This window comes from Prinia subflava, chromosome 15 (assembly GCF_021018805.1).
Source record: "Prinia subflava isolate CZ2003 ecotype Zambia chromosome 15, Cam_Psub_1.2, whole genome shotgun sequence".
Lineage (NCBI taxonomy): Eukaryota > Metazoa > Chordata > Aves > Passeriformes > Cisticolidae > Prinia > Prinia subflava.
In genome coordinates, this window is record NC_086261.1 from 1,956,927 (window position 1) to 1,979,451 (window position 22,525).

General features: G+C 43.6%; 1 protein-coding gene across 7 annotated transcripts in view; it reads left to right on the forward strand.

Moving 5' to 3' along the window:
- Positions 1–22,525, forward strand: part of MEGF11 (multiple EGF like domains 11) — a 251,691-nt gene that overhangs the window by 69,910 nt on the left and 159,256 nt on the right. For all 7 annotated transcript variants that reach the window (XM_063413057.1, XM_063413059.1, XM_063413061.1 and 4 more), the window contains exon 6: positions 13,811–13,903. In XM_063413057.1, the coding sequence (XP_063269127.1) occupies positions 13,811–13,903 (93 nt within the window). The remainder of the gene's footprint in view (positions 1–13,810; positions 13,904–22,525) is intronic.

The following is a 22,525-nucleotide window of genomic DNA, read 5'->3' on the forward strand; positions in this document are numbered from 1 at the left end:
ATCATCAGGCAGATCCCCTCTTGCTACAAGAAAGGGCCACTGCAACCTCCTGCCAGGTGTCAGTGCCCCTTCCTCCCTTCTAGGCACCTTCTAGACTGAAAATGTAAATAAAACTGAATCACCGACACTGCAAGAATGGCTGAAGTGCTACAATGGAATGGTAGCATGTGATAACATGGTAGCATATGACAACACATGATAACATGTGAATAGAATGTAATAACACACAGGTGACAACATACAGTAACATTACAACACATTTTAATGTGATAACACATGAATTACATGATAACACACCATAACATGGGATAACACATGACATATATGATAACACAGGATAACACAGGATAACACAGGATAACACGGGATAACACGGGATAACACAGGATAACACAGCAGGGGTGTGGGTGAACCCAGTGCCTCCTCCCTCACTGATCCCTGCAGCTGCTCCCGTCCCCTTTGTCCGATGGGATGGGAGAAGAGGAAAGAAGAGCCAAAGAAAGGAAAGCTGTGGATTGAGGTGAAACAAATGTGAACAATCCTGAGGGGCAGAGAAAGCCCCTGTGCTGTGCCAGCACAGTCCAGCAGCAGCTGAAACGTCAGCACGGTCAGCGTTGGTTTGGTCACCAACCCAAACCACAGCATGAGAGGAGTTAACCCCATCCCAGCCAGCCCAGTGCAGCCAGCCCTGCTGCAGGTGATAAAACACTCATCAGTAGCATCCTCAGGAAATCTCCTGGTGGTTTTTCTTTGTCTTTCCACCTCTTGGTTTCAGTAGTGGCAGGGGAGCACTTTGGAAGCTGGAGTGAACCACTCGTTTCAGTGTTTCTGTCTCTGTTCAGAGCATTGGGAAGGACGAGCTGGTGCTGGCACTTGTCTGGGCTGGCTGAGGATTTGTGGGCCTTGCTCCTGCCCCCCTCTGCTCCCAAAGCCTTTTATAGCAACAGCCATGGATGCCCTAAATACAGCAACCTGGGCAAGCAGGAGGAGGCATTTGGCTACCTGGGTGGAGTTACTTACAGCTCAGCTACTCCCCATCTCTAGCACAGGAACGAGAGTGGCTGGGAGCATTTGGCAGATGGAATTTGGCCCAGACTATACAGTGCTTTCAGCATCTTCCTGTGCATAATGTGCATTTCTTTTATGTGAACTTTTGGAACGCCTGTCTGTAATTATTCCATCCTTTTAGCAGTGCCTCTGAACAATACCAATGGCGTTCACACAGGGAATACCACGTGAGCCTGACATAAGAAATACCATTCCAGGCACATGGTGTGATCCTGTGCAGGGCCAGGAGCTGGAATTCAATGGTCCTTGTGGGTCCTTTCCAGCTCTGACCTTCTGTGATTCTATCAATTTACTTGTGTTTATTGATGTTGGTTTCTGAAATGCTGGGTAATTCCTGGGAGTGGGTTTGCTGTGTGGGAATTTAAAGAAGTTGTCATTCCCTTTGTTCCCAGTTAACTTTGGGTTTTGTGGCATGTATTCCACATCTCATCATAGTAGGATAAGGATATATTATTCCATGGATTTTTTTTGCAACTGCATCCATCTCTGATGGAGACTATAAAAGAAAAGGCAGTTACTCTGGAGCTTAATGCAAAGTGACAGTGCTCTGTTATGGAAGAAGTCTTGAAAATTTGTGGAAAGCAATCACTTATGTTAAAATATAAAATACTTACAACTCTGAAGCATAAATCATTTAGACCAAAATGTAAAAATATTAAGATGCCAAATTGTGCAGAAAATCACTCTGAGACTTTGGCAAAGAAGTCATTTCTTCCTATTGAACCTTCAACTTTGCAGCGGGAGCCTGGATATCAAACAGGGTGAGTGCTCCAATTTCCATCACCTTGGGTGAGAACCGTGGCTGTGCACCATTTCTGAGCAGTGTTCACATGCCGGAGTAATAAATGATCTGCAGAGTGAGTTCATGGAATCCTGGAATGCTCTGGGTTGGAAGGGACCCTAAATCCCACCCCATTCCACCCCTGCCATGGCAGGGACGTTTTCCACTGTCCCAGGGTGCTCCCAGCCCAATCCAGCCTGGCCTTGGCACTTGCCAGGGATCCAGGGGCAGCCACAGCTGCTCTGGGCACCTGTGCCAGGCCCTGCCACCCTCACAGGGAACAATTCCTGCCCTAAATCCCATCCATCCCTGCCCTCTGGCAGCTGAAGTTGCTGATAGTGAAGGGAAATTCTTAGTGGGACAAGGGAAGCGAGAGAGTGTGGGAGGGCACAATGGGTAACAGCAGTGAACTAAAGGCGCCCAGAGGGCACACTATGGAAATTTTATGTTTGCAATAGAGACACTTGGCAAATCAGTTTTCATTCCTGGTTCCTTAATTGTTCTGAGGGAAAGAAGATGGTGTTGGCTGAAAAGCATCTGTTAACACTCGATACTTAGCACAGGGAAGGGGATTAATCAGGTGTCAAAAAGCTAATCAGGGACAGAACTCTTCTAAGCAACCGTGGAGCTGTCCTTTAGAACCTGATGTGCTGCAGGCATTCCCTTTTCCTCTCTGTGTGAGGATTGCAGCATTCCCCTTCTCACTGTGTGCTCTTGCACTTCCTTTCCGTTCTAATAGAGGGGTTTTAATCTCCCAAGGGAGATTCCTCATGCAGCTTCAGTCCATTGCAGATTTGATCACAAAACGTTTTTGAATAGTTTATCTTAAGCTCAGTATTTCTAACACAGGTATTCACTTTTGGAAACCTCACTTTCTCTGATGCACCAAGTCAAGAGGAACTATTTAATCAATCTATCTAACCCCAAACCTTTCCTTCTTTTTATCAAGATTTTTCCCTTCTGAATGCTATGATTTACTTTTATTACTGTCATGTCCAGAAATCCGTGTGCAAAACTAGAAGATGGCCTTGCTTTACAACGCTTGCACTGCAAATATGTAAATTTAGTAAAAAAAAAAGAAATATTTTTCTGATTAAAAATTAAAAAATGTGTATGAAACACTTTATAAAGAGACTGGTAAAGAAATGGAACCTTTTCAGGTACAGCAAGGCTGTGCACAAGAGCTCTGCTGAAGCAGCTCTCTGGTACAGATCCTGGATCTGATGTCACCACACCTGCATTCACAGTGTCATGTTTTGACAAATGTCCAGCTTAAATAGAATTCCTCTTAAAAGCATTACTGAAAGCATCTAAAATTACTTTTCACCAAATACTGCCAATGCTGTGCCATATTTACCTTATTATAAACAGTGGTTTCTGATAATGTAGGGAAAAGTTTTTGTTTCCAGCTCCCATCTTCTATCTCCAGATCAGTGTGAATCCCAGGAATTGGAAAGTGCATTTTACTGTGTGTCATTAATAGAAAGTTTCTCTGGGCATTCAACATCCAGAAATTGGGCTTGATCCTAAATCAGCTGAACTTCTGCAACCTGGTGTGGGTGACAGAAGCTTAAAGGAGTGGCTTGAGAGGAGAGTCAGCCCCCATCATTACAGACAAAGTTTCCTGTGCTGTCTTTTTTGCAGTTCTTTTCAGAAAGTTGCTGTGAAACACATTGCTGTGATTCCTTTTGAAACGTGAGAAAAGTGAAAGGAGTCTGCATTTAAATATTCCATCCCCAGGAACATTAGTGTAGCTTATACACAGGTGTGATCTTCAAACAGAGCACAGTCTGTCCTTGATTCCAGCAGGGTCACCTTCACTTGCATCGTGGGCCTTGGTTTGAAATGAAATCTGAAATGTGCTGCCTCTCTGGGGCCTGTGCATGGCCTCAAGGACAGGTTTGCCTTTAGGAATTTGTCCATATTCATCCTGTTTTGGTGAGAAACAAAGAAAGGATTGATGTTACATTGACTTGATAAATTTTGGAATAAGAATGAAGAAAGATTTTGTTTGAAACATCGATAGTTTATTCATTTTGCTACCTAGGACTAAAAGTTTCCTAGGAACATCTGTGTAATTTGGTTTTATTAAGTGTTGCATTGCCTAGCAAAGACAGCCAGAAGTGTCATGCAGTCCAGATGTCTTCATCCATCTACTTTTGATCTTTTAGGAACAACATTGTTGCCTCCATCCTCACTCTAATACACAGCACACTCTCTGTACCTATGAAAATCAATCAGCAGTGGAGCTGTGTCATTTGCTGTCAGAAAATAGAATTTTCTTGGCATGAGACCCGCAATTCAGGGCAAGTCAGTAATCAGAGAACTACGGACATGTAGCAAGGCTACCAGATTTAAAAATAAATATATCACAGCCTGATGGAATTTGTACACAATGAAATTCACTCAATGCCCTGAGTGGGTAACCTGTAGCAAAATATGCAAGTGCTGTGATTTTGAGGTGATTTCCATTTATAAATGTTTCCAATTATAAATGTGTGAGGGTTTTTTCTGATAATGGCTCATTTTCTTTGACATTTTCCCATGTGCTTCCTGTCTCACTGTGTAAATCAAACAGCTCCTCAGCCAGTGTTGGAACGTGTAAATTCCTGTTCTCTTGGATTGCTACAGTCACGAGAGGAAAGCAGAGGTGGCTGTGGTATGAAGCAAAGCAAAACTGGTGGAGTTTCTATGGTGAGGCTGGAAATACCCCCAGAAACTGTGTTTCACCCAGTTCTGCACCGCTCTCACCTGTCCATCTGTCATTTACTTCTCACCTCCCTCACCTGCAGGGCACTGCGTGTTCCTCCAGTCTTTCTGTGATGGAAATGTTTGTGATTTACCACTTTTAGCTCATTTGCAGCTCTGTACTTCACACCTAGCAGCTCATTTTCCATCCCAGGAGAGCTGGGACTGCGGGCAGAGTTACCCAGGAGTGGGAGCGGGCATTGCTGCCTCTGTGCTGGGCAGGGTTTGGTGCCAGCTGCCCTCACAGGTACTTTGATAGGACAGGTTATGCCTTCTCTTCTTCTGCTAGGTTTGGCTGCTGCTCCACAGATCGGCAGGAAAGCTGGAAGGACCAGGGATCTTAGGTAAAAGCTTCTCCTCTATTCCCAGCCTGTCAAGAATTTAATTCCCTCAGGCAACAATAAAGAAATCCCCTGAAGTTAAGAATGGAATGATTGGAGAAAACTTTCACTGGTTTTGGCGTTTCTGTCCTCAAAAAACCTGGAGCTTCCTGCAGGCAAAGCCTATTTGACTGCATTTGGTTTTGTTGGAGTGAGGTCTCCTAGGCTGTGTACATAGAAAATGCCAAGAGTGAGTGTTAATATTTCTGCATTGCTTAGAAAAAGATAGTGCTGCTCTTTCTGAAGGTGCCACACAGAGCACAATTTGCAGACAAATTAAGTTTGTTGGTTGGATGAATCAAGTTGCAGTGGAAAATTAACAAGTGAAAATGTATTTTGTACAAATTGCGGGGAAGAGTTGGTCAATTTACCAAAACGGAAGGAGCAGGCAGAGGGCACAGGAGGGGAAAAGCTTTCCAGGGTCACAGATTCTGCTCTGCTGATTCAGGCTCTCCCTTAACCTCATTAACAGTTTGAACTAGTGCTAATGATTGTTTTGAACCCTGAGTGAGGCAATGGGAAATCATTTCCCAGAAAATGTTAAATGCTGGAATTGTCCCACAGAATAATATTGTATTAGAACATTGATCAGCAGGATTGATCTCAGTGTAACTCCTTCCTCTCAACATGGCAGAATGCAATGACTATCTCTACTTGAAGCAATGACAGAAAATGCATAAAATCAGTTGCAGGCCTCAAAGGATCAACAGCCATCAATATTTAGCTGATCCCTGATGAGTTCTCTCTGGGTCCCAATTCACTTTCTGTGAGGCAATGAGAAAGACTGAGCCTTAAAATTGTGTCTTGGTTTGAAAGACCAGTGACTGCCAAGCAAGGCAGGAACCTCCCTTGGAACAGAGAATATAATCTATTTCCCTCTGAATTATTATAGCGTTGAAATTACAGGGCTTTCAGGCAAAGCTATGGGAAAAGGAATAGCAGTTCTTTACTAGTATAAACTGGTATAACACGGCAAACACCAGCAAGGGGCAGGACACAAACGCGGCCCAGCCCGAGGAGAGGACCCGGCCGCTCTCCCCTGGGGCAGCTCCGGCTCCCCCAGCCTGCAGGGGGCGCTGTGCCCGCCTCTCCCTCATGAGGCGATGGCGGGCTGGGGCTGCCGCAGGAACCTCGGAGCAGCGCCCGGCATGAGCACACCCCAGAGCAGCAAAGGAAGTGTGTCAGGAACTCTGCAGCTGGAGCAGGAACTGTGAGGTAGGCAGGCAGTGTAGCAAAAAACCCAGAGCAGTGGCACAGAAATGTTTTCAGGAGCAGCCCAGCTCCTGAACATGGCCGGGAGAGGCTCCTCTGGAGACGGGAAGGGCTCAGGGTCCTGGGGTTTCCCCTGAGGCACCTGAGGTGGTAAGGGGTTTTATTTAGTGAGGTAAAGTGTTATTAAGGTTCCAGTGCAACAGCCATTCCTACAAGCAGAGCTTCCCTCATGGTAGGAGCAGGCAGCAGGAGATGGAGCCTCGCAGTGCTGGTGAATTCTCCCCACAATCATGGCAGCCTGTCTCCCCACACGATGCCGCAGCAAGAGAGAGTGAGGAGCTACACCCAGCCCCTTCCCCCAGCTCAAAATCTCGAGATGTCTCTGCTCTTCTCTGCCCTCTACCCTTCCAAAGAGAAAACTCCCCAGGTAAGAGAGTAGCCAGCTGCACCCTTCTCCCACATTGACCATTTTGTTAGTCTCTCTTAAATATTGATTGTTATTGTCTCAGCAACAGATGGGACAAAATTCCATGAGAGAAAGAAACAAAGAAAAATCCTAACCCCCAACAAACTGGTAAGGGATTTGGTAAGTGTAACTTACCTTAGAGGGTCAGGATTTCACCAGGAGGAGGAATTTCTCTCTTTGCCCCAAGGTCAAGCCAGGCTCCGGTATGTCCTGGTTCCTCTGGAGCCCTGGGGCTGAGCAGGAGTCCCTGTGTGGATGTCTGTGACCTTGGTCTGAGGCATGAGTTAGTCAGGAGCTGTTTGGATCAGGCATTCATTGTCTTTCTTGCAGGATTTGCCTCCTTTGTACACTTAACCCCTTCCTGCCTTTGCACCCATTCCTTTGGCTGGAGCTGAGGTGGGGCTTTATCTCCAGACTAGGAGATCAGTGCTGCTCTTACCCAGCCCTGTAACCTGTCCACTTTGCAGGGCAGATGTACTCTAGTGCTCCGAGTCCCTCAGTGCCTTTCCACTACCCCTTTTTGTGCTTCTTCTCCTGCACTTGTTATTAACACAGCCAAAGGTACAACAGAGTTCAGCTCCCTGACCCCAGTCGTGCTCTCTGACATTTGCTGCTACGAGGAGGCTGCTCTGCAGCTCTCTCTCAGACAGCACTAAATGGTGAGTGCTATCTCCCATTCCCTCTCTCCACCAGAGCAGATGAAACCAATGGGGCATCAAAATGCCACAAAGACTCTGTTAAATGTGTGATTCCCCCACCTCTCTTGTTGCAGGCTGTAAACTTCTCTGTCACTGTCACTATTTTATGGTCAGTGATGCGATGCCATTGCTGTCTCAGGGATGTGCTGCTCTCAGCCAGCCAGACTGGGATTCCAGACTGTGCTCCACCAGTCTCAGGGCACACAGAACAAGTGGCAGTCTCTTCCCCACCCTGCCCTTCCCCTGGCACAGTTTACTTCCCTATTCACTCCCTAGATAAGGCCTAAAGCAACAGATTGCAGCATGGACTGAGGACGTTCTCATCAGTGCCAGCTCCTCTAGTGACAGTCAACTGTGAGCATTCCTCCTGAAGGGCTCTTGGAGTCTGAAACATTGAGATCTGGCTGGAATTATTCCAGGACCCCTCAACTAATCCATGCCACAAGCCTGGGACACTCAAGAGTGTGGAAGGCTCTGTGTTCTCCTCAAGAGTGATCAGAACCTCAGGTTGCCATTTGCCTGCTGATAGAAAGGGTAAAAAACTACCTTGGAGTTTATGCTTATTAACAAATCTTCATGTCCCAGCAAATGGATTTGGAGATTTACTGATCTGTTGTCAGTAATGACAATGACACTTGTCAGATTCTGCTCTTGGGAAAAGACAAAATCCTCAAAATGGATCTCCACAGTTCTTTTACTTCAGACATTCACAAGTCATGTCTGGCCTAATCCCTGAGCTTTGGCCGGGTGTCAAGGCTGAGGATAACAACCGGGAACAGATCAATTCCTCACTGAGGCAGTGGTCAGAGATCCCCGTGTCCCAGACTACAAACAGACCATTGATTCTCTTCTGATTGCATTGATGCAGAGTGTCTAATCCCAAATCTGCAAAAGAAGTGCTGCAATTGCACCTACAGGAAACGGAGCTGATCTTGTGACCCATTGATGTTATCTGCTCTGCATCACTCTAATCTTTCCTTTGCTCACATTGATCTCCTTGGGTTTCTGTTTTTCACTGGTACTTTCATGGGAAGATGAAAAAGAAGGGTTGCCATGCACTGAAACAATAAATTCCTCAAAGCCTGAGCAGGCTTTGAGATCTCTTCATCTTTGGAAGTCGCTAAACCTTGCAAGAAAGTGCTCTCCAAGGTGATAAATTAATGGATGTATCCTGAGCAATGACCACAGAAATAGACATTAGGCAATGCAGAGAGCTATTATCCCACTTCATTGAAGCAATTATCCAGGAAACCATCAAATCAGCTTGATTCCTGATGGAAAGTCAGTGATTTAGGAAGGAAATCATCCATTGCACAAATAAGCAATAATCTAAGAATGAGCAAAACCTACCTGGATGCATTGGCTGTAGTCATCCTTCTTGTGCTCTCAGACCTCCCTTTCCTGAGCACAGGCAAACAGAATCCAGCCAAACGCTGACTCCAGGCTGATCTAATGCAGCTGATGCTGTGGACTCAGCACAAGCTGAACCCAGGCCAGTACATTAAGATGGAAGCTCCAGAGAGGCCCCGAGTGAATACATTCCTAATGGATAAGGAGCAAGAATCTTTTTCATCTTTTTTCATCTGCTTTGACCTCTCTGCATTATCTGAAACCACTGGCCATAGGATAGCAGCTATTTCACCTGACAAAATCATTCTTTACCCTGAAAGTGGCGCAAGGGAATGGAGGAATGGGCTAAAATGGTGCAAATTATTTCAGGGACACATTTTAAATATTGAAGGAAAACATCACTTTTCCCATTAAATTTCTGCTTCGTTTAGTCCAACAACTATCAAGCATGGGGCAAAGTGGTTAAGTAATCTGAAGTTAAAATATCAGCAACATAAAAGAAAAAATGCAAGTTTACTGTTGGTTCTCAGAAAACAAATGAAATTGGTCAGAGTTTGGGCAAGATCAGTGTATAGTGAAGAAAACCTGGCAGAGGTAAGACAGAGAAAAGAAGATATTTAGAAGCAATGACCTTGTGCCATGTGTGCAGTCCAAACAAACCAGTTCATTCTGTGCAGTTCCAGGCGAGTGCCTGAATTTCTCATTGTCTCATGGCAGCATCCATATCTCCATTTAGCAATGTTTTCCATTATCATAATGCATCTCCAGTTATTTATGCTTTCTGTCACCTCCTGGCTGCTCTGTGATCCTGGGCAGGAATCCCACAGAGCCCAGGAAACTCCGGCGTGTGCGGAAAGCTCCGGCACGGCTCTCACAGCCCACGAGCCTGATTTCTGTTCTGCTCTGGGACCTTCACACTTTGTAATTATCCCGCTCTTTATTTTGGAGATATTCTGCTTGTCTGGCACGGCCAAGTGGGGCAATGGCAGATGGAGGTTGCTGGGTCAGTAGCTGTGAACTCCCACAGGTTCTAAGTACCACCACAAATGTTACCGCACTCCTGTGCAGGCACAAATTAGGTTGTTTGTGGCTCTGTCTTTTGTGAAATAAATGCACAGGTTATATTTTTGGACAATGAAAATTTTTCAAGTGAATCACTCCACACTTGTTCCCCTAGGATGAAACTCTTCCCTAAATGCACCTCAGCCTTTGGGTTTGGGCTATAGTGGGGCTCAGTGTTCCAGCAGTCAGGGGTGATGAGCAGGGTGTCACAGTGGCTGTAACAACAAAGTTGAACCCTGCAACATCATCATTTGGGTCCATACAGAGGAATGCAGCATCAAGGGAGACAGAGCAACTCTCCATCCCTGCTTTTGTCTGGGATGAGCTCCCTGTGGTTCCCCTTAGCTGAAAGAACCCTGCAGTGGAAATATCCTGCAGTCTGCTCCACTGAGCTCTTCTCCGCATTGCAATATTCTGGCCACTTCACACCTTTGTAGAGAGGAGACACAGACAAACCATTTATCATATCTGAATTCTGGGCAACAATTAAAGAATAAGCACTAGTGTTAGAGGAATCCATTTCTGTAATGCAGCCGTTTCAGGTGTGAAAAGAGTTTAATCTTTAGGTCTATTTCCCTGAGGATTGACCTTATATGTTAAAAAAAGGCCAGTCTGTAATTATAAAGTAAGTGATAAGCATCAAATGGATTGTTACAGAACCCTTTTGTTGCCTTTATTGCATGATAAGGAGCAGTTGCTGTGTAACCTTGAATGTGGGCAAATAACTCATGCTAAACACATTGCGACAAAGATGGCATTTTGGCAGGGCTTTGATGTAGGTCATTTTATTACCAGGCTGAATCAAACTACAAACTGATGTCAAACTCATGCCAAGAATGCTAATAATACACTGATCAATGAGGTGCTGGATTGCTCAAGTGAAGTGGTCGAGGGAAAATGCAGACATAAAAAGTCTGGAATTCCAAAGGTTGAAGTGCTTGGGCTATTATACTGGGAGGAATTATATTCCTTGCATTAGGACAAGTTTTCTTTACTCCAGGGGCCTTTAGCTGAGTGTTGAACAGGACAGTGTCAGAAAGTATATACTTATCTTTATTTTTCTTGACCTTTATGTGCAAGTAATTTTTATAGTTCCATTAACTAGTAAGATCATTTGCAAACCACTGTACAAAGTGTATTATGAAGAATGCCTTGGGGATCATTGTATCCTATTATGTTGAATGTTAATAGAATGAAAAATTAATTTAAACTCTAAAGACTTGAGCAAGGCAAGACTTCCCTTTTATAGGAGAAATTCAAAATTTTATTTGCTATGGTAAAACTTTAGAGCTGTACCCTAATATGACCTTTATAAGCCTGGCTTGAATCAGTCAGTGCAGGAGTCTGATTGTTTGCCACTTTAAATAAAATTACTTCTGTCAAAGCTTCTCTGTTGAAAAAGGGGGGTTTTCTGTCACCCCCACATTTGGGATTAGTCACTAGTGAGCTCTGAGCTCACAGCTACTTGTTTAGCAATTAATCAACAAGAGATGAGAGAACCCATGGTTCCAAGAAGCATCTTCACATCACTTGAATCTTTAATTGCTCATTAAACATTGTCATCTTCAGCGATGTGGGACTTCTGAACACCTGAAAACAAGGATACAGTTCTTCATAATACATTTTTTATTATTTTTCATGTGACTGAGTGCTTTAGAATGAGGAGTTCTCTCTTGAGTCTTGCTGCCAAGTCTCACATTGCACTCTTCCCATAGGACTGCAGCTACACAAGTGATTAAGGAAACTTTATTGCTTAATTAGTTACTATTATTTCCTATTTCTGTTAACATAGTTAAGGTGTGATAAATTTGTGTGGAAATCAACTAAATATAGAGCAGTAATGTGCAGGAGTTTTGTTATTCGGGAGAGTAAAGAACCAGTCCCCATCAACCTTCTTGCTCACAATGTTTCCCTTGAGGTGAGAACGAGGCCCACTTAAAAGTGTGAAAAATGCTACACATTTAGCATGTTAGAGTGATTTATTATTGCAAATGTCTATACAGGCAACAACAAAATCTCTGTTTGACTTCCACATCTCTTACAAAGCTAGGATGTCACATCAATGAGAAATGTACCCTCAGCTAAAGCTGTGCAGGGCACAATTCCCAAGGTATCCCAGCCTATCCTAGATCTATGTTAGCACACAGTGGTTTGAATAAAAACCTGTAAGTTTGTGACTATTCTCTATGTGAACTTCTCCTTGTTCTGGATAACCAGCCATTTGCAAATGGTTGCATGTAGATGTGTATGTTTTTATTGGAAAATCCTGTTTATCTAATATCCTGCCCTGAATTTCATCCCACAGCTGTGGAGTAGGATGCTTCACTGTCTCTAGAAGGCCTAACTCGAGTGAAATAAATGCACAAAAGATTAGGACAATTAGTGACTGGAGATTAGCTATGAATATTTCATGCCCACTGCAATACTGTCTAAACACAAGATATGGAATAAGAATAAATTGCATTTTTGACATGCAGCAAACGTAGAAAGGAAATGATTAATTTAGAAAGATCTTGCAGTCGTTTTAACGAGGCAGCGTTCTAATCACTGGTCACGTGGGATCTGCTGGATAAAGTGCAGGAAAGTTTGTCCCACAGGATTATTCTAAGTTCACCTGCATTTTGAAGTTGGATTTAAATATTTTGTGAACAGCTCAGTGGGTTTGGTCTGCAATGACCCAACCACAGAATAGGCAGCAAAATGTTTCCCTGAGCTTTGCTGGCAGCCTGGGTGTGGGTCCAAGGTGTGATCCAGTTTGGGAGTCCAAGCAGAATGTCAGGCAGGAGTCACTCAAAGCTACAAGGCAGGGGTGGAGAGCTTCTGACACAGGAGGTATCTGGGAACTGAAAGGGTTCCAGCTTTCACCTGCAGATCAGGGAAGCTTCCAGAAGCTTTGCTGGCTGATTTCAAAGGAATTGGATGGTTCAGCTCCATTTTCAGCTCCCCCAATCAACTTTGCTAGCCTTGGTTTAAACAGGAAGGAATTATCTTTGTCTTGGGGGAAGTCTTTTGTAGTCCTGCTTCAGGCAGGTCTTGGTTAACTCAATATCCACATTTCCCATCAGATATAAAAACACAGGATATACAACCATATATGATCATAATTTATATATGATCTAAATCATGTATTTTGTACGTATGTACATACAATTTAATACAGTGACCTCATTGCCACTGCTTCATATTTTTAAAAACTCATACATGTTGGTCTAGATGGAAATGGTGTGTTCCAATTTAACCATGCAGTTTGAATCTCTGACACACAGAGTTTTTGGCAGTGTCCTAAGCAGTAAAATGGAAACAAGGTAGTAAGCAACCAAGTTCAGTCTTTAAAGCAGTTATTCAGTGCTCTCCGGTTGTTTAGTGATGGGCACACACTGGAAACTGTCAGACACTGAAACAACACAGGAGAAGAGAATCTTGAAAACTGCGAGCTGATCCTCAGCCAACCTGTTTGCCTTGGTTTGAACTTGGGGACATTGAACTTCCAGTATTCCACCAGTGAGACAGAGAACTGCACTTATGGAAAACTGGCTGACCCTGAAAAGACACAAATGCACTTACAGCCACTGCATCATGGAGTAAAATTATTTCTTTTCCTAGAGATGTTTTTAACAAATCTATTTCCGATCTTAATACACTTTCAAGACTGAGCTCCATTTTGTCTTTTGAGCAGTTGCAATTTGAGTGTGATACAAGAAGCTGCTGTTCTGTAATATAATAATAATAATAATAATAATAATAATAATAATAATAATAAATGTCAGTTTAGTAAAAACTTTATTGTGAAGCAAAATTGCTAACCAAAGGAATTCCTGGTGTGTGAGTTTTTCATTACAGGGCTGAAGTGACAAATGAATTTATTGCTGTCAAGAGACCTATATTTTATTTTGGTCACTTAGCAATAATTAAATCTTATGAGTAATTATTTGTTTGTTTGCTTTAATATTTTTAAACAAAATATTGCTCTCTAAGGCATTGTTTAGGGTGTGTTTAGCAACCACTTAATATGTTTACAATGCTGTGTGTTGTTTCCTCTCCACAGCCCTGTGCACAGAGGAGTGTGTGCATGGAAGATGTGTCTCTCCTGACACGTGTCACTGTGAACCAGGCTGGGGAGGGACTGATTGCTCAAGTGGTGAGTAAAGATATCAAACTATGATAAAAATCTGTGTTGTTATTAAAAACCAGGCCTTATAAAGCAGTGGCCTTAGAACTTGGATGCTTTGTATGGAAAAATGAGAGTTGTCTGCTGGTTATTTTGTAAGAATTCATACTGGGTTGGAACAAAATGACCTTTAAGGTCCCTTCCAACCCCAACCATTCTGTGTTTCTATGAATATGTGAGAATACCCTTTCCTAGGATAATGACATTGGACTTTTTTGGTTGTGTTTTGCAAAGAAATGTGAAATGCAGTGGAGGATGCTGTTAATGCTTTTGGTCCCGTTATTAGGATACCAGTACCGATAATGGAGCGCCATAAAGAATTTTTTCTCTCTCAAGTCTTTAATACGGCACATTCTTCATGAAATACTCTGTGGAGTGTTGGAGCTGTTTGGGAAGCACTCTCTCCAGATAGAATTCTTGTCCTGTTCAAGCCAGTGGGAGTTTTGTCATTGACTTTGCAGGCAGCCCAGATTCTCTCCCCTGACTTCCAATCCATTCCTTAAATCCATAGTGCTGAAGTTAGGGAAATGGGAGTTGGGAGTTCTACACCTTTTCCTGGGGAATTAATCCACACTTGAGGCTTTCAATTCTTTCAGCTGGCAGGGCTGTGTTTGTTAAACTCTCTTAATTGGGAACGGAGAGTTTAAGTGGTTGGCTCAAGCTGGAATGGAACAGGGAGCACAAACATCCGAGTGTGATGTAACCCAGGCCTGAGACATTATTGACAGAACAGGAATAAGCTTGTTAAATGGAGTCAATTTGTGCATCAGGCGAGTAAATAAAGCTACATGGGGAGAGGTGCTGTGAAATGAACTGAATGGACGTTTCGTTTTGTGTTGGCTTCCTCCCTTTCTCCCAAATTGATTGGGATCTTAAGCAAGAAACATCATTACCAGTCGAGAAGGTAACAGAGAAGGGATCTGTGGAGGGAGGAGTTAGAGGGGAATGGGAGGTACCTGTGCCTCAGGGAGAAGGGGATGGGAGGTCCATGTGCCTCAGGGAGAAGGGAATGGGAGGTACCTGTGCCTCAGGGAGAAGGGAATGGGAGGTACCTGTGCCTCAGGGAGAAGGGGATGGGAGGTACCTGTGCCTCAGGGAGAAGGGGATGGGAGGTACCTGTGCCTCAGGGAGAAGGGAATGGGAGGTACCTGTGCCTCAGGGAGAAGGGGATGGGAGGTACCTGTGCCTCAGGGAGAAGGGAATGGGAGGTACCTGTGCCTCAGGGAGAAGGGAATGGGAGGTACCTGTGCCTCAGGGAGAAGGGGATGGGAGGTACCTCATTGTGCCTCAATGTGCCTGAGGGTGAGCACAACCAGAGGCTGAAGGCAGCGGGGCAGATTCCTGGGTGGGTTCCTGGGGTTGTGTCTGCAGCTCTGCTGAATATCCCCTCGATTCCAGCAGAAAAGGGAAAAGGAAGGGAGCAGGGAGGAAGGACTTTAATCCAGAGGGGATGTGGATGCTCCAGGCCTGGGAGTGCTCAAGGCCAGGTTGGACAGAGCCCAGAGTGACCTGATGTGGGGGTGACATCCCCCTGCCCATGGCAGCGGTTGGGATGAGGGGATCAGTGAGGTCCCTCCAACCCAGACCATTCTGGGATGATGTGATTATTAATAAGCATGGAAACAAAGGCCATACTATGGGGTTTGAAGCAACATTTTGGGATTACCTGGAATGCAGACAAGCGAAATACTGGGCATGGTGACATATTGAATATCTAATATTAAAAATATTTTTAAAAACAAAAATAATACCATCAATTGTGAGATATTGTATAGATTATCAGGAACTCATTTAATGTTTTGATTATTCTTAGTACTAGATTTAGTTTAACCTACCAGTGAGTATTTGTACACTGCATGTGCACTAACAGAAGCTAAAAATAATAATAAAAAAAAGGACATGCAGTCATAGATTATACATTTATACACATGTGCACTCAGAGAGTAAAAAGCACTTCATTCTGTGTAAAATGGCCAGGAAAGGATAAGATGTCAAAGTACAGAATGGTCTTGTGGATTAAAACTACCCAGTGACTCTTATTAAATTGCTCTAATCTTGCAAGTGGAGATAAAAGAAAAAGAAGGTTTTTCCTATATTGAATATTTAGCTTTTTAAAGTAATTAGGAATATTAAAGCACTGACAATGATTGAGATAGAAACATTATTCATAACTTTTATTTCCGCACTGGGCAGGGATCCAGTATATTTCATTTATGAGGTTTCAGCGGTGGAAAGAGAAGTGTTAGCCAATTCCTAAATTAAATATGCCCTGTTAACTTTTATAAATGATAGCCCAGGATTAGCTTCAAAATTTAAGCTTTCATTTTATTAATATAATTAGTGTGTTTGCTGGCCTAGAGTGCCCATTGTCTTCCATTTCACTTGTTATATGGTGTGTAACACGTGTTGTGTCCCAAGGTCTGATCCCACACGCCCTGCCCAGTGGAATGCTCCCAGGAGGGAAAGTCAGTTTTACTGCACCTGGGAGCTGCTCACCGCTGTGCTTGGCACTAGAAATCTGGGTGACTCCTCATTGTTAGACTTTGTTTAAATTCAAAGGCTTAAAGGAACAGATTTCAGCTGAATGCAGCACACTGTTACTCCCAGTATTTCCAAGAAATGGGGAATCTGGAAGCTTTGCCTAACTGAGGTTAACCAGGTTTTTCTGATACATAATCCATGTGTTAAATCATATTTTACTGTTATCCAGTTATAATGTGGAAAACAATTTTCACTTTACTGGAATAATGTGTCACCTGTACCTACTTCCCTTCTGTTCCTTTGTGACAATTGGGTAACCAACGCAGGCCACGTGTTTGCAGTGACAAAAGCTGCTGGGATGTTCCTGCAGGGTGTGCTGGGGGAAACTGAGGCTGGTGGTGAACGGTGCCACCCCAAAGCCATGGGGTGCAGGAATGCACTCCCAACCCGAGCAGCTGTTTCCAAATGAGGGGCTCAAGAACTTCCCAACACGTTCCTCAGCATCAGGGACTTGCTGCAGTCACAGGCATATTGCTTTTCATGTTGGCTGTTTGAAGGGCTTTCACAGGGAGAGGGATCACCAGCCAAAACACTCCCTTGAAATTGAGCAAAGCTCCCAGGAGCTGGAATGTTTCCTGAACGATCCCTCCTGAAAGCCCCGCTGGGAAGTGGAGCCTCCCTGACACTGGGGTCGCGTGTTGTCATTTACTCAGGGAAGATCTAAGGGTGCTCACTCTTCCCGAGATCCAATTTCAACACCCGGCAGACACAGCCATTATAACTTCCTAAAAGTTATTTCTAACTTTCTCTTGATTTGATGGGTGAAATTCAACCACAAGCAAAGCTCCAGCACAAGGTCCAATGTCACTTCAGAACCAGAAGTCAGATCCAAATATTTTTCATTTTTGGTGTGCCTATGCCTGGAGAGGGTCTGAATTCTGACACTGAGCCCCAATTTCCCACAGAGAGGCAAAGTTCTGGTGTAAAATGCAGTTCTCCAGCATTACCATTATCCCTTAGGTAAAATATTCTCAATTAAATGTTTTGAATAGTTACAGCTTCAGCCTGTAGTCATGCAAACAATTTAATCATCTTGCTCAGACTTGGTTTCATGCTTTCCCAGAACCCAGCCTGTGAGACAACAATTACAAAACTTTCTTTTCAGTGCAGCTTTGCAGTGACTTATCATGGTACATGTTAGAGTTCATCTGTTGTCAAGGTTAAAATAACTTCAGATGAATTGCTAAACAATTATAAAAAACCCCAGTGCCATATTCAGCTCTGCATGTCTCTGTACCTGTGTTTTACTGCACGCTGTTGTACATCTGTCCATGCCCACAGGCCTAGCCTTGATTTCATGCTATAAAGCTGCAATATATTAAGGCTTGATTACCATAACAATAAAAAGAGAAGTAATGAGGTATTAACTAAAGAAGCTCTTGAACAAAATGTTTTCAGCATTTTAATGATGCTAAAAATTAAAAGGAAAATCCTTTTAAAAAACCGCTGCATACCTTTCCCTTCCCTTTTAACTTATTTTATTGAATCGTTCCTGTTTTGTCCATGCAATCTGGACTGTTGGTTTTTTAAATACAAAGCAAGATTGCAAATTCTCTGTGTGAACTTACCTGCTCACCTTTCCAATTATTTAAAGCAATTAGCTTCAAACAGTATGATATACTGGCTTGAAGTTCTGGTGGGGATATAATTGCCTGTTGGTGGTTACCTGGCCTCTTCTGGGTCTTGCCCACAGCCATCTGTATTTACAGGCCCTTAGGCCCCCATCCAGCACAGAATTTAGGTTTATCCTTACACAAATAGGACTTTTCATCTGCTCTAAGTATGTAGGCAGTTGTTGAGTTAGTTTTGAAGAGACAGCAAAAAAACCTCAGTGAAATCTATATAAAGTTCTCATTGAAATCATCAGGCCTGTGAGGAATAAAGTGGTCTTTCTTTCAAGGTGTTAATCAGGTAATTTTATTGAAAGCCATTTTGACTCTCATGAGAATTATTTATTGAGAGTAAGGTCACAGAAATCTTTCTGATTAATAGGGCATTCTCAAAAAGGGGACAAATGTAGGAAAAAGAAAGTCTAGGGCAAGAACCCTGAATTAAAAGCAAAAATCTTCCAAAACTATGTGTGCCAGGCTAAGAAATTTCCAAGTAAACAAACACAGAGGTTGTAGTGAAAAAAATAAAGTGGTTTTCAAAGTGTTTTATTTGTTATTAGTTTTAAGAGAAAACACAGTACTTGTCCAAAGTGTAACTAAAGAGATATTGGCATAATAACACCAAACCATCTTTCTTGCTGTGTCACCTGGGGGAGAGAGATTATCGTGCTTCTGTCTGGCATGGCCTGATCCATAACGGATACATATGGATAACAGAGTTTGCCTTGGAAAGGATGTTTTGTACAAGCTGTCATTAGGAACAAGAACCTATTTCATCTTTATCTCTTCGTCAGAAATAGCCAAGGTCATAACAACAGGCTGCTGTAACATCACAGCAAGATCACTTTTAAGGGTATAGCCCTGGAGCAGCTGGAGTGCCTCAGTCCTGAGACTCGTGATGAATGGGAACAGCAGATCCTGTGCTAAATCTGAACAGGGTTGTTTGACAAGCCATGCAAAGCAACAGCAGAACTCTCAGGAGAAAAATGAACTGTTTAAAGTGAGGCTGTGGTGGTTTTCAGACTTGATTTTGGCATTCATGTTCTCCAACTGCTTTGAACTATTTCTGAAGAGGAAATGAAGTTCAAAGGAAGGATCCCTGGTTCATGAATTCAGGCTCAAACAAAATTCATGTGGGAGGCTGATCTGCCAGAATCATTAGGTGATTTTTCATCCTCAGATTTTTAGGGTAGGGTAGACCAGAGAACCACCAGAGTCCACCAAAGAGGGGCAAAGGTGCAAGACCACAGCTCTTCCAATTGTTAGTGGTTACTGCTTAGCTCCAGAGCCTGTCCCTGAGGGACACCTGTCCATGGCTCCTGTCTGGGAATTGTCACTGTGGGGTTTGTACCTCAGTGCCTGCTGTGTCCAGGTGCCAGGTGAGGTCACAGAACCAGGTGCAGTGTTCTTGTTTTCACCACAGCCCGAATGTTTCATTTGCCATTCCAGCTGCTGCGTTTAGAGGCAGTTTCTAAAGATCTGTTTGAAGTTGTTAAACTGCAATCGCGATCCAGTCTTAATTATTGCTTTAGCTTAAACGGGATTTCATATCCATAGCATGTGGACTTCAAAGTTTTAACACACTTTTCATTTAAGCCAAGCTCAAATTATAGCTTAATTTTGATGTGATTTGCAGACTCAGTGACAACTGCATCATGCAAAGGGATGCAAATGTACAAAATCAAACTCCAGTGAGGCTCATATGAGGATCTTTCCATGGCAATTACAGAGTGGAATTGATTTCTGTCTCTCAGTTCTAACAATTTGCTCTTCCTTAAACTTAAAAAACACCCGTCTGCCTTCAGTCACTGCTGAACTGGTGTAATCAGGTAAACAGCTTGTGTTTAATTTCTGCCTCTGCTGGATGTTGGGCCCACGCACCAGGGCTCAGGCCCTGGGTTTCGTGTGTTCCCAGGTTCTGTGGCAGCAGCTCTTCCCGGGCCCAGCCCACGCAGGACAGCCTGTGACAGGGAATGAGATGTAAACACAAGCTGCTGTGCAGTGCATTGGTGGCACAGCAGCATGTCCTGCATGTATTTTTACAGATAATTTGGCTGCATTAAACCGGGCTAATCCATCACTTCTCATTCAGTGGGAATATTTTGTCTCTTGCTGAAGCTGTTGATATCTGCCCAGTCTTTGGTGGCAGTTTCTCCTCACTTTGTGAGGGATGTGTATCCTGTATCCTCTCAGCTTCCATGAATTAACCACTTGGGAGGTGCTGCAAGCTTATGGAAAGGTACTGGAGTCATATGAGCCTGAGCTTCTCCCACAGTAACAGGGCTGGGCAGAGGGCAAGGGTTGATTCTGGAAAAAGTTGATCCAAGATTTACTCTGGGAAGGAACTGCTTTCTGTACTTCTGTGTGATTCATTGGTGATGAATAGATCAGCTGCCAGTTGTTCTAAGTCTTGTACTAAAGTGAGTGAAAAATAGAAATTCAGCACCCTGTGTCCTTTTACTTTTCACCTTCATCTTCCCTGTCAGAGTCTGGGAGAGTTCTTCCTTCCCTAAATCAGCTGGTTGTGTCTAAAGCCAAGGAAGTGACAGATCATTTCCCCAGCACTCCCAGCCCTCCTCTGAGACTCCCTCTTTTGGATGATTTGAAGAGTCAATTGAGCTGACCTGACTCTGTCTGTTCCAGTCCCTGGAGTTCTGTCTTCCAGCTTGTGCCTTGCTCTCAAGGCTTGATCCAGCCTTGTACTTCATACATATGAATAGTCTTTTTAAAGTCAATAAGGAACAGTCTTAACTTCTTTAAGTTAGATAAATACTTAAGCCATTACCTGAATGGGAACTCATGAGATGAGGTGGAATTCAGGTTGGTGAGGATCTCTTTGATAGGGGCCAATAGTTTCTGAGTGTCATCCAGGATGAGCAGGGGCATGAACATTGCTTGGGCCTCACAGGTGATAAATGGGAGGTGAGAGGACAGGTGAGACCCAGTGACCACCTGGGCACAGCCCCTGGGGAGCCATCCTTGAGCAGGATGGAAATTCTGTGATCCATGGAACTGCACTGCAAATCTTTATGCTGAGGATCTCTGCAAAATCAGTTTGAATCCAACACTGAATTCCTGCTGAAAACCAAAAATGGAAGCTGTGAGCAAATGTTATTGTGTACAGCCTTACTGATTGCCTGTCAGTAGGGCAGTATGCTGGTGCTTCCAAAAGGGAGTGAGAAAAGACATTTAGGTTTTGGAGCAGAGAGCTGGCTGGGAAGCTCTGGGAACAGGCAGGGTTATCCAGGGAGGTTGTGTCCAGAGCATCCAACAGCATTGCTGAGGTGTTTGTAACAGAGCAACAGCTCCCAAAGCACAGCCCCTCTGAACCTGGAGCACAGCTGAACCGTGTGGCTGCTCTCTGATCCGGGGAATGGCTTGATGATTGACTACAACTTTGAATTTTTGGGGTAACTTCCAGCAAACAAAACCATGGTTACATGCACTGAATGGGCTAAACGCATTCCCGTGCAGGTTGATGTGGTTATGCAAGAGGGAATTTGGCTCCCATACATCTTTCCTTGGCTGCCAAACTGATGAGAGCAGAGCAGACTTCACAGAGAGGCAGCGTATGTGTGACGAGTTGTTAGTTTTATTAATTTGACTGAGGCTTTTCTCACTTTAGACAGAGTAATAGCTATAAAAGAAAGAACCTACTAAAATATCTTCTTTAATGAACTGAATTGCTAATGCTGAATTTCATTGCTGGAGCATCTTACAATAATGTGGCTTTAAATGTGCACTATACAAATGAACAGACTTTAGATCAATTTAAAAGTACCATTGGTATAATTTTATGGCCTGGTCACTAAGAGCTGTCACTCGGAGAAAAGAGCAAAATTTCCTTCTGCAAAGCGTAGGCAAAAATCTCAGCTGTGAACACCCACCCAAAAGTATTCCTGGGGTTTTTGCTTGCTACAAAATACACAAAAAAGAATCAGTGGTCCTTGGGAACGCTTCTAAACCACTTTTCCCTGTGTTAGACATGGCGAGGGATTCCAAGGCATGCTTGGAGAGAGCAGAGCTCTGCTCACTGTCCAACACTAAGGTAGCAGAAAATCCCTCTGGAGCTATTTCAGGCACCTGAAGCTTGAGAAGCCTCAGGTCTGTTCTGACTTTTTCTGAGTTATGAATTACAGTCCCCAAAGACAAGTGCTACAACTGGGAAAGGCCCTACTGCTCCATCCCATGCTCTTAGATTTTTTAAAAGCTGCTGTTCTTTGTAGTTAAAATACTATTTTCTGGACAGCCTTAAAGGGAAACCAAAGGTTTAATTCAAAAGTTAGACTTGAGATTTACCTTGGATGTCCAGCAGCTAAAATTGGCTAGAAGATGGCAGCTGTTCATCACTTGGTGTTAGACACCAGCCTGCCTGTGTGGATACCCGAGAGCCGAGGCACAGCCAGAAAATCATCCAGGAGCACCAGGGAGTGCCCAGCAT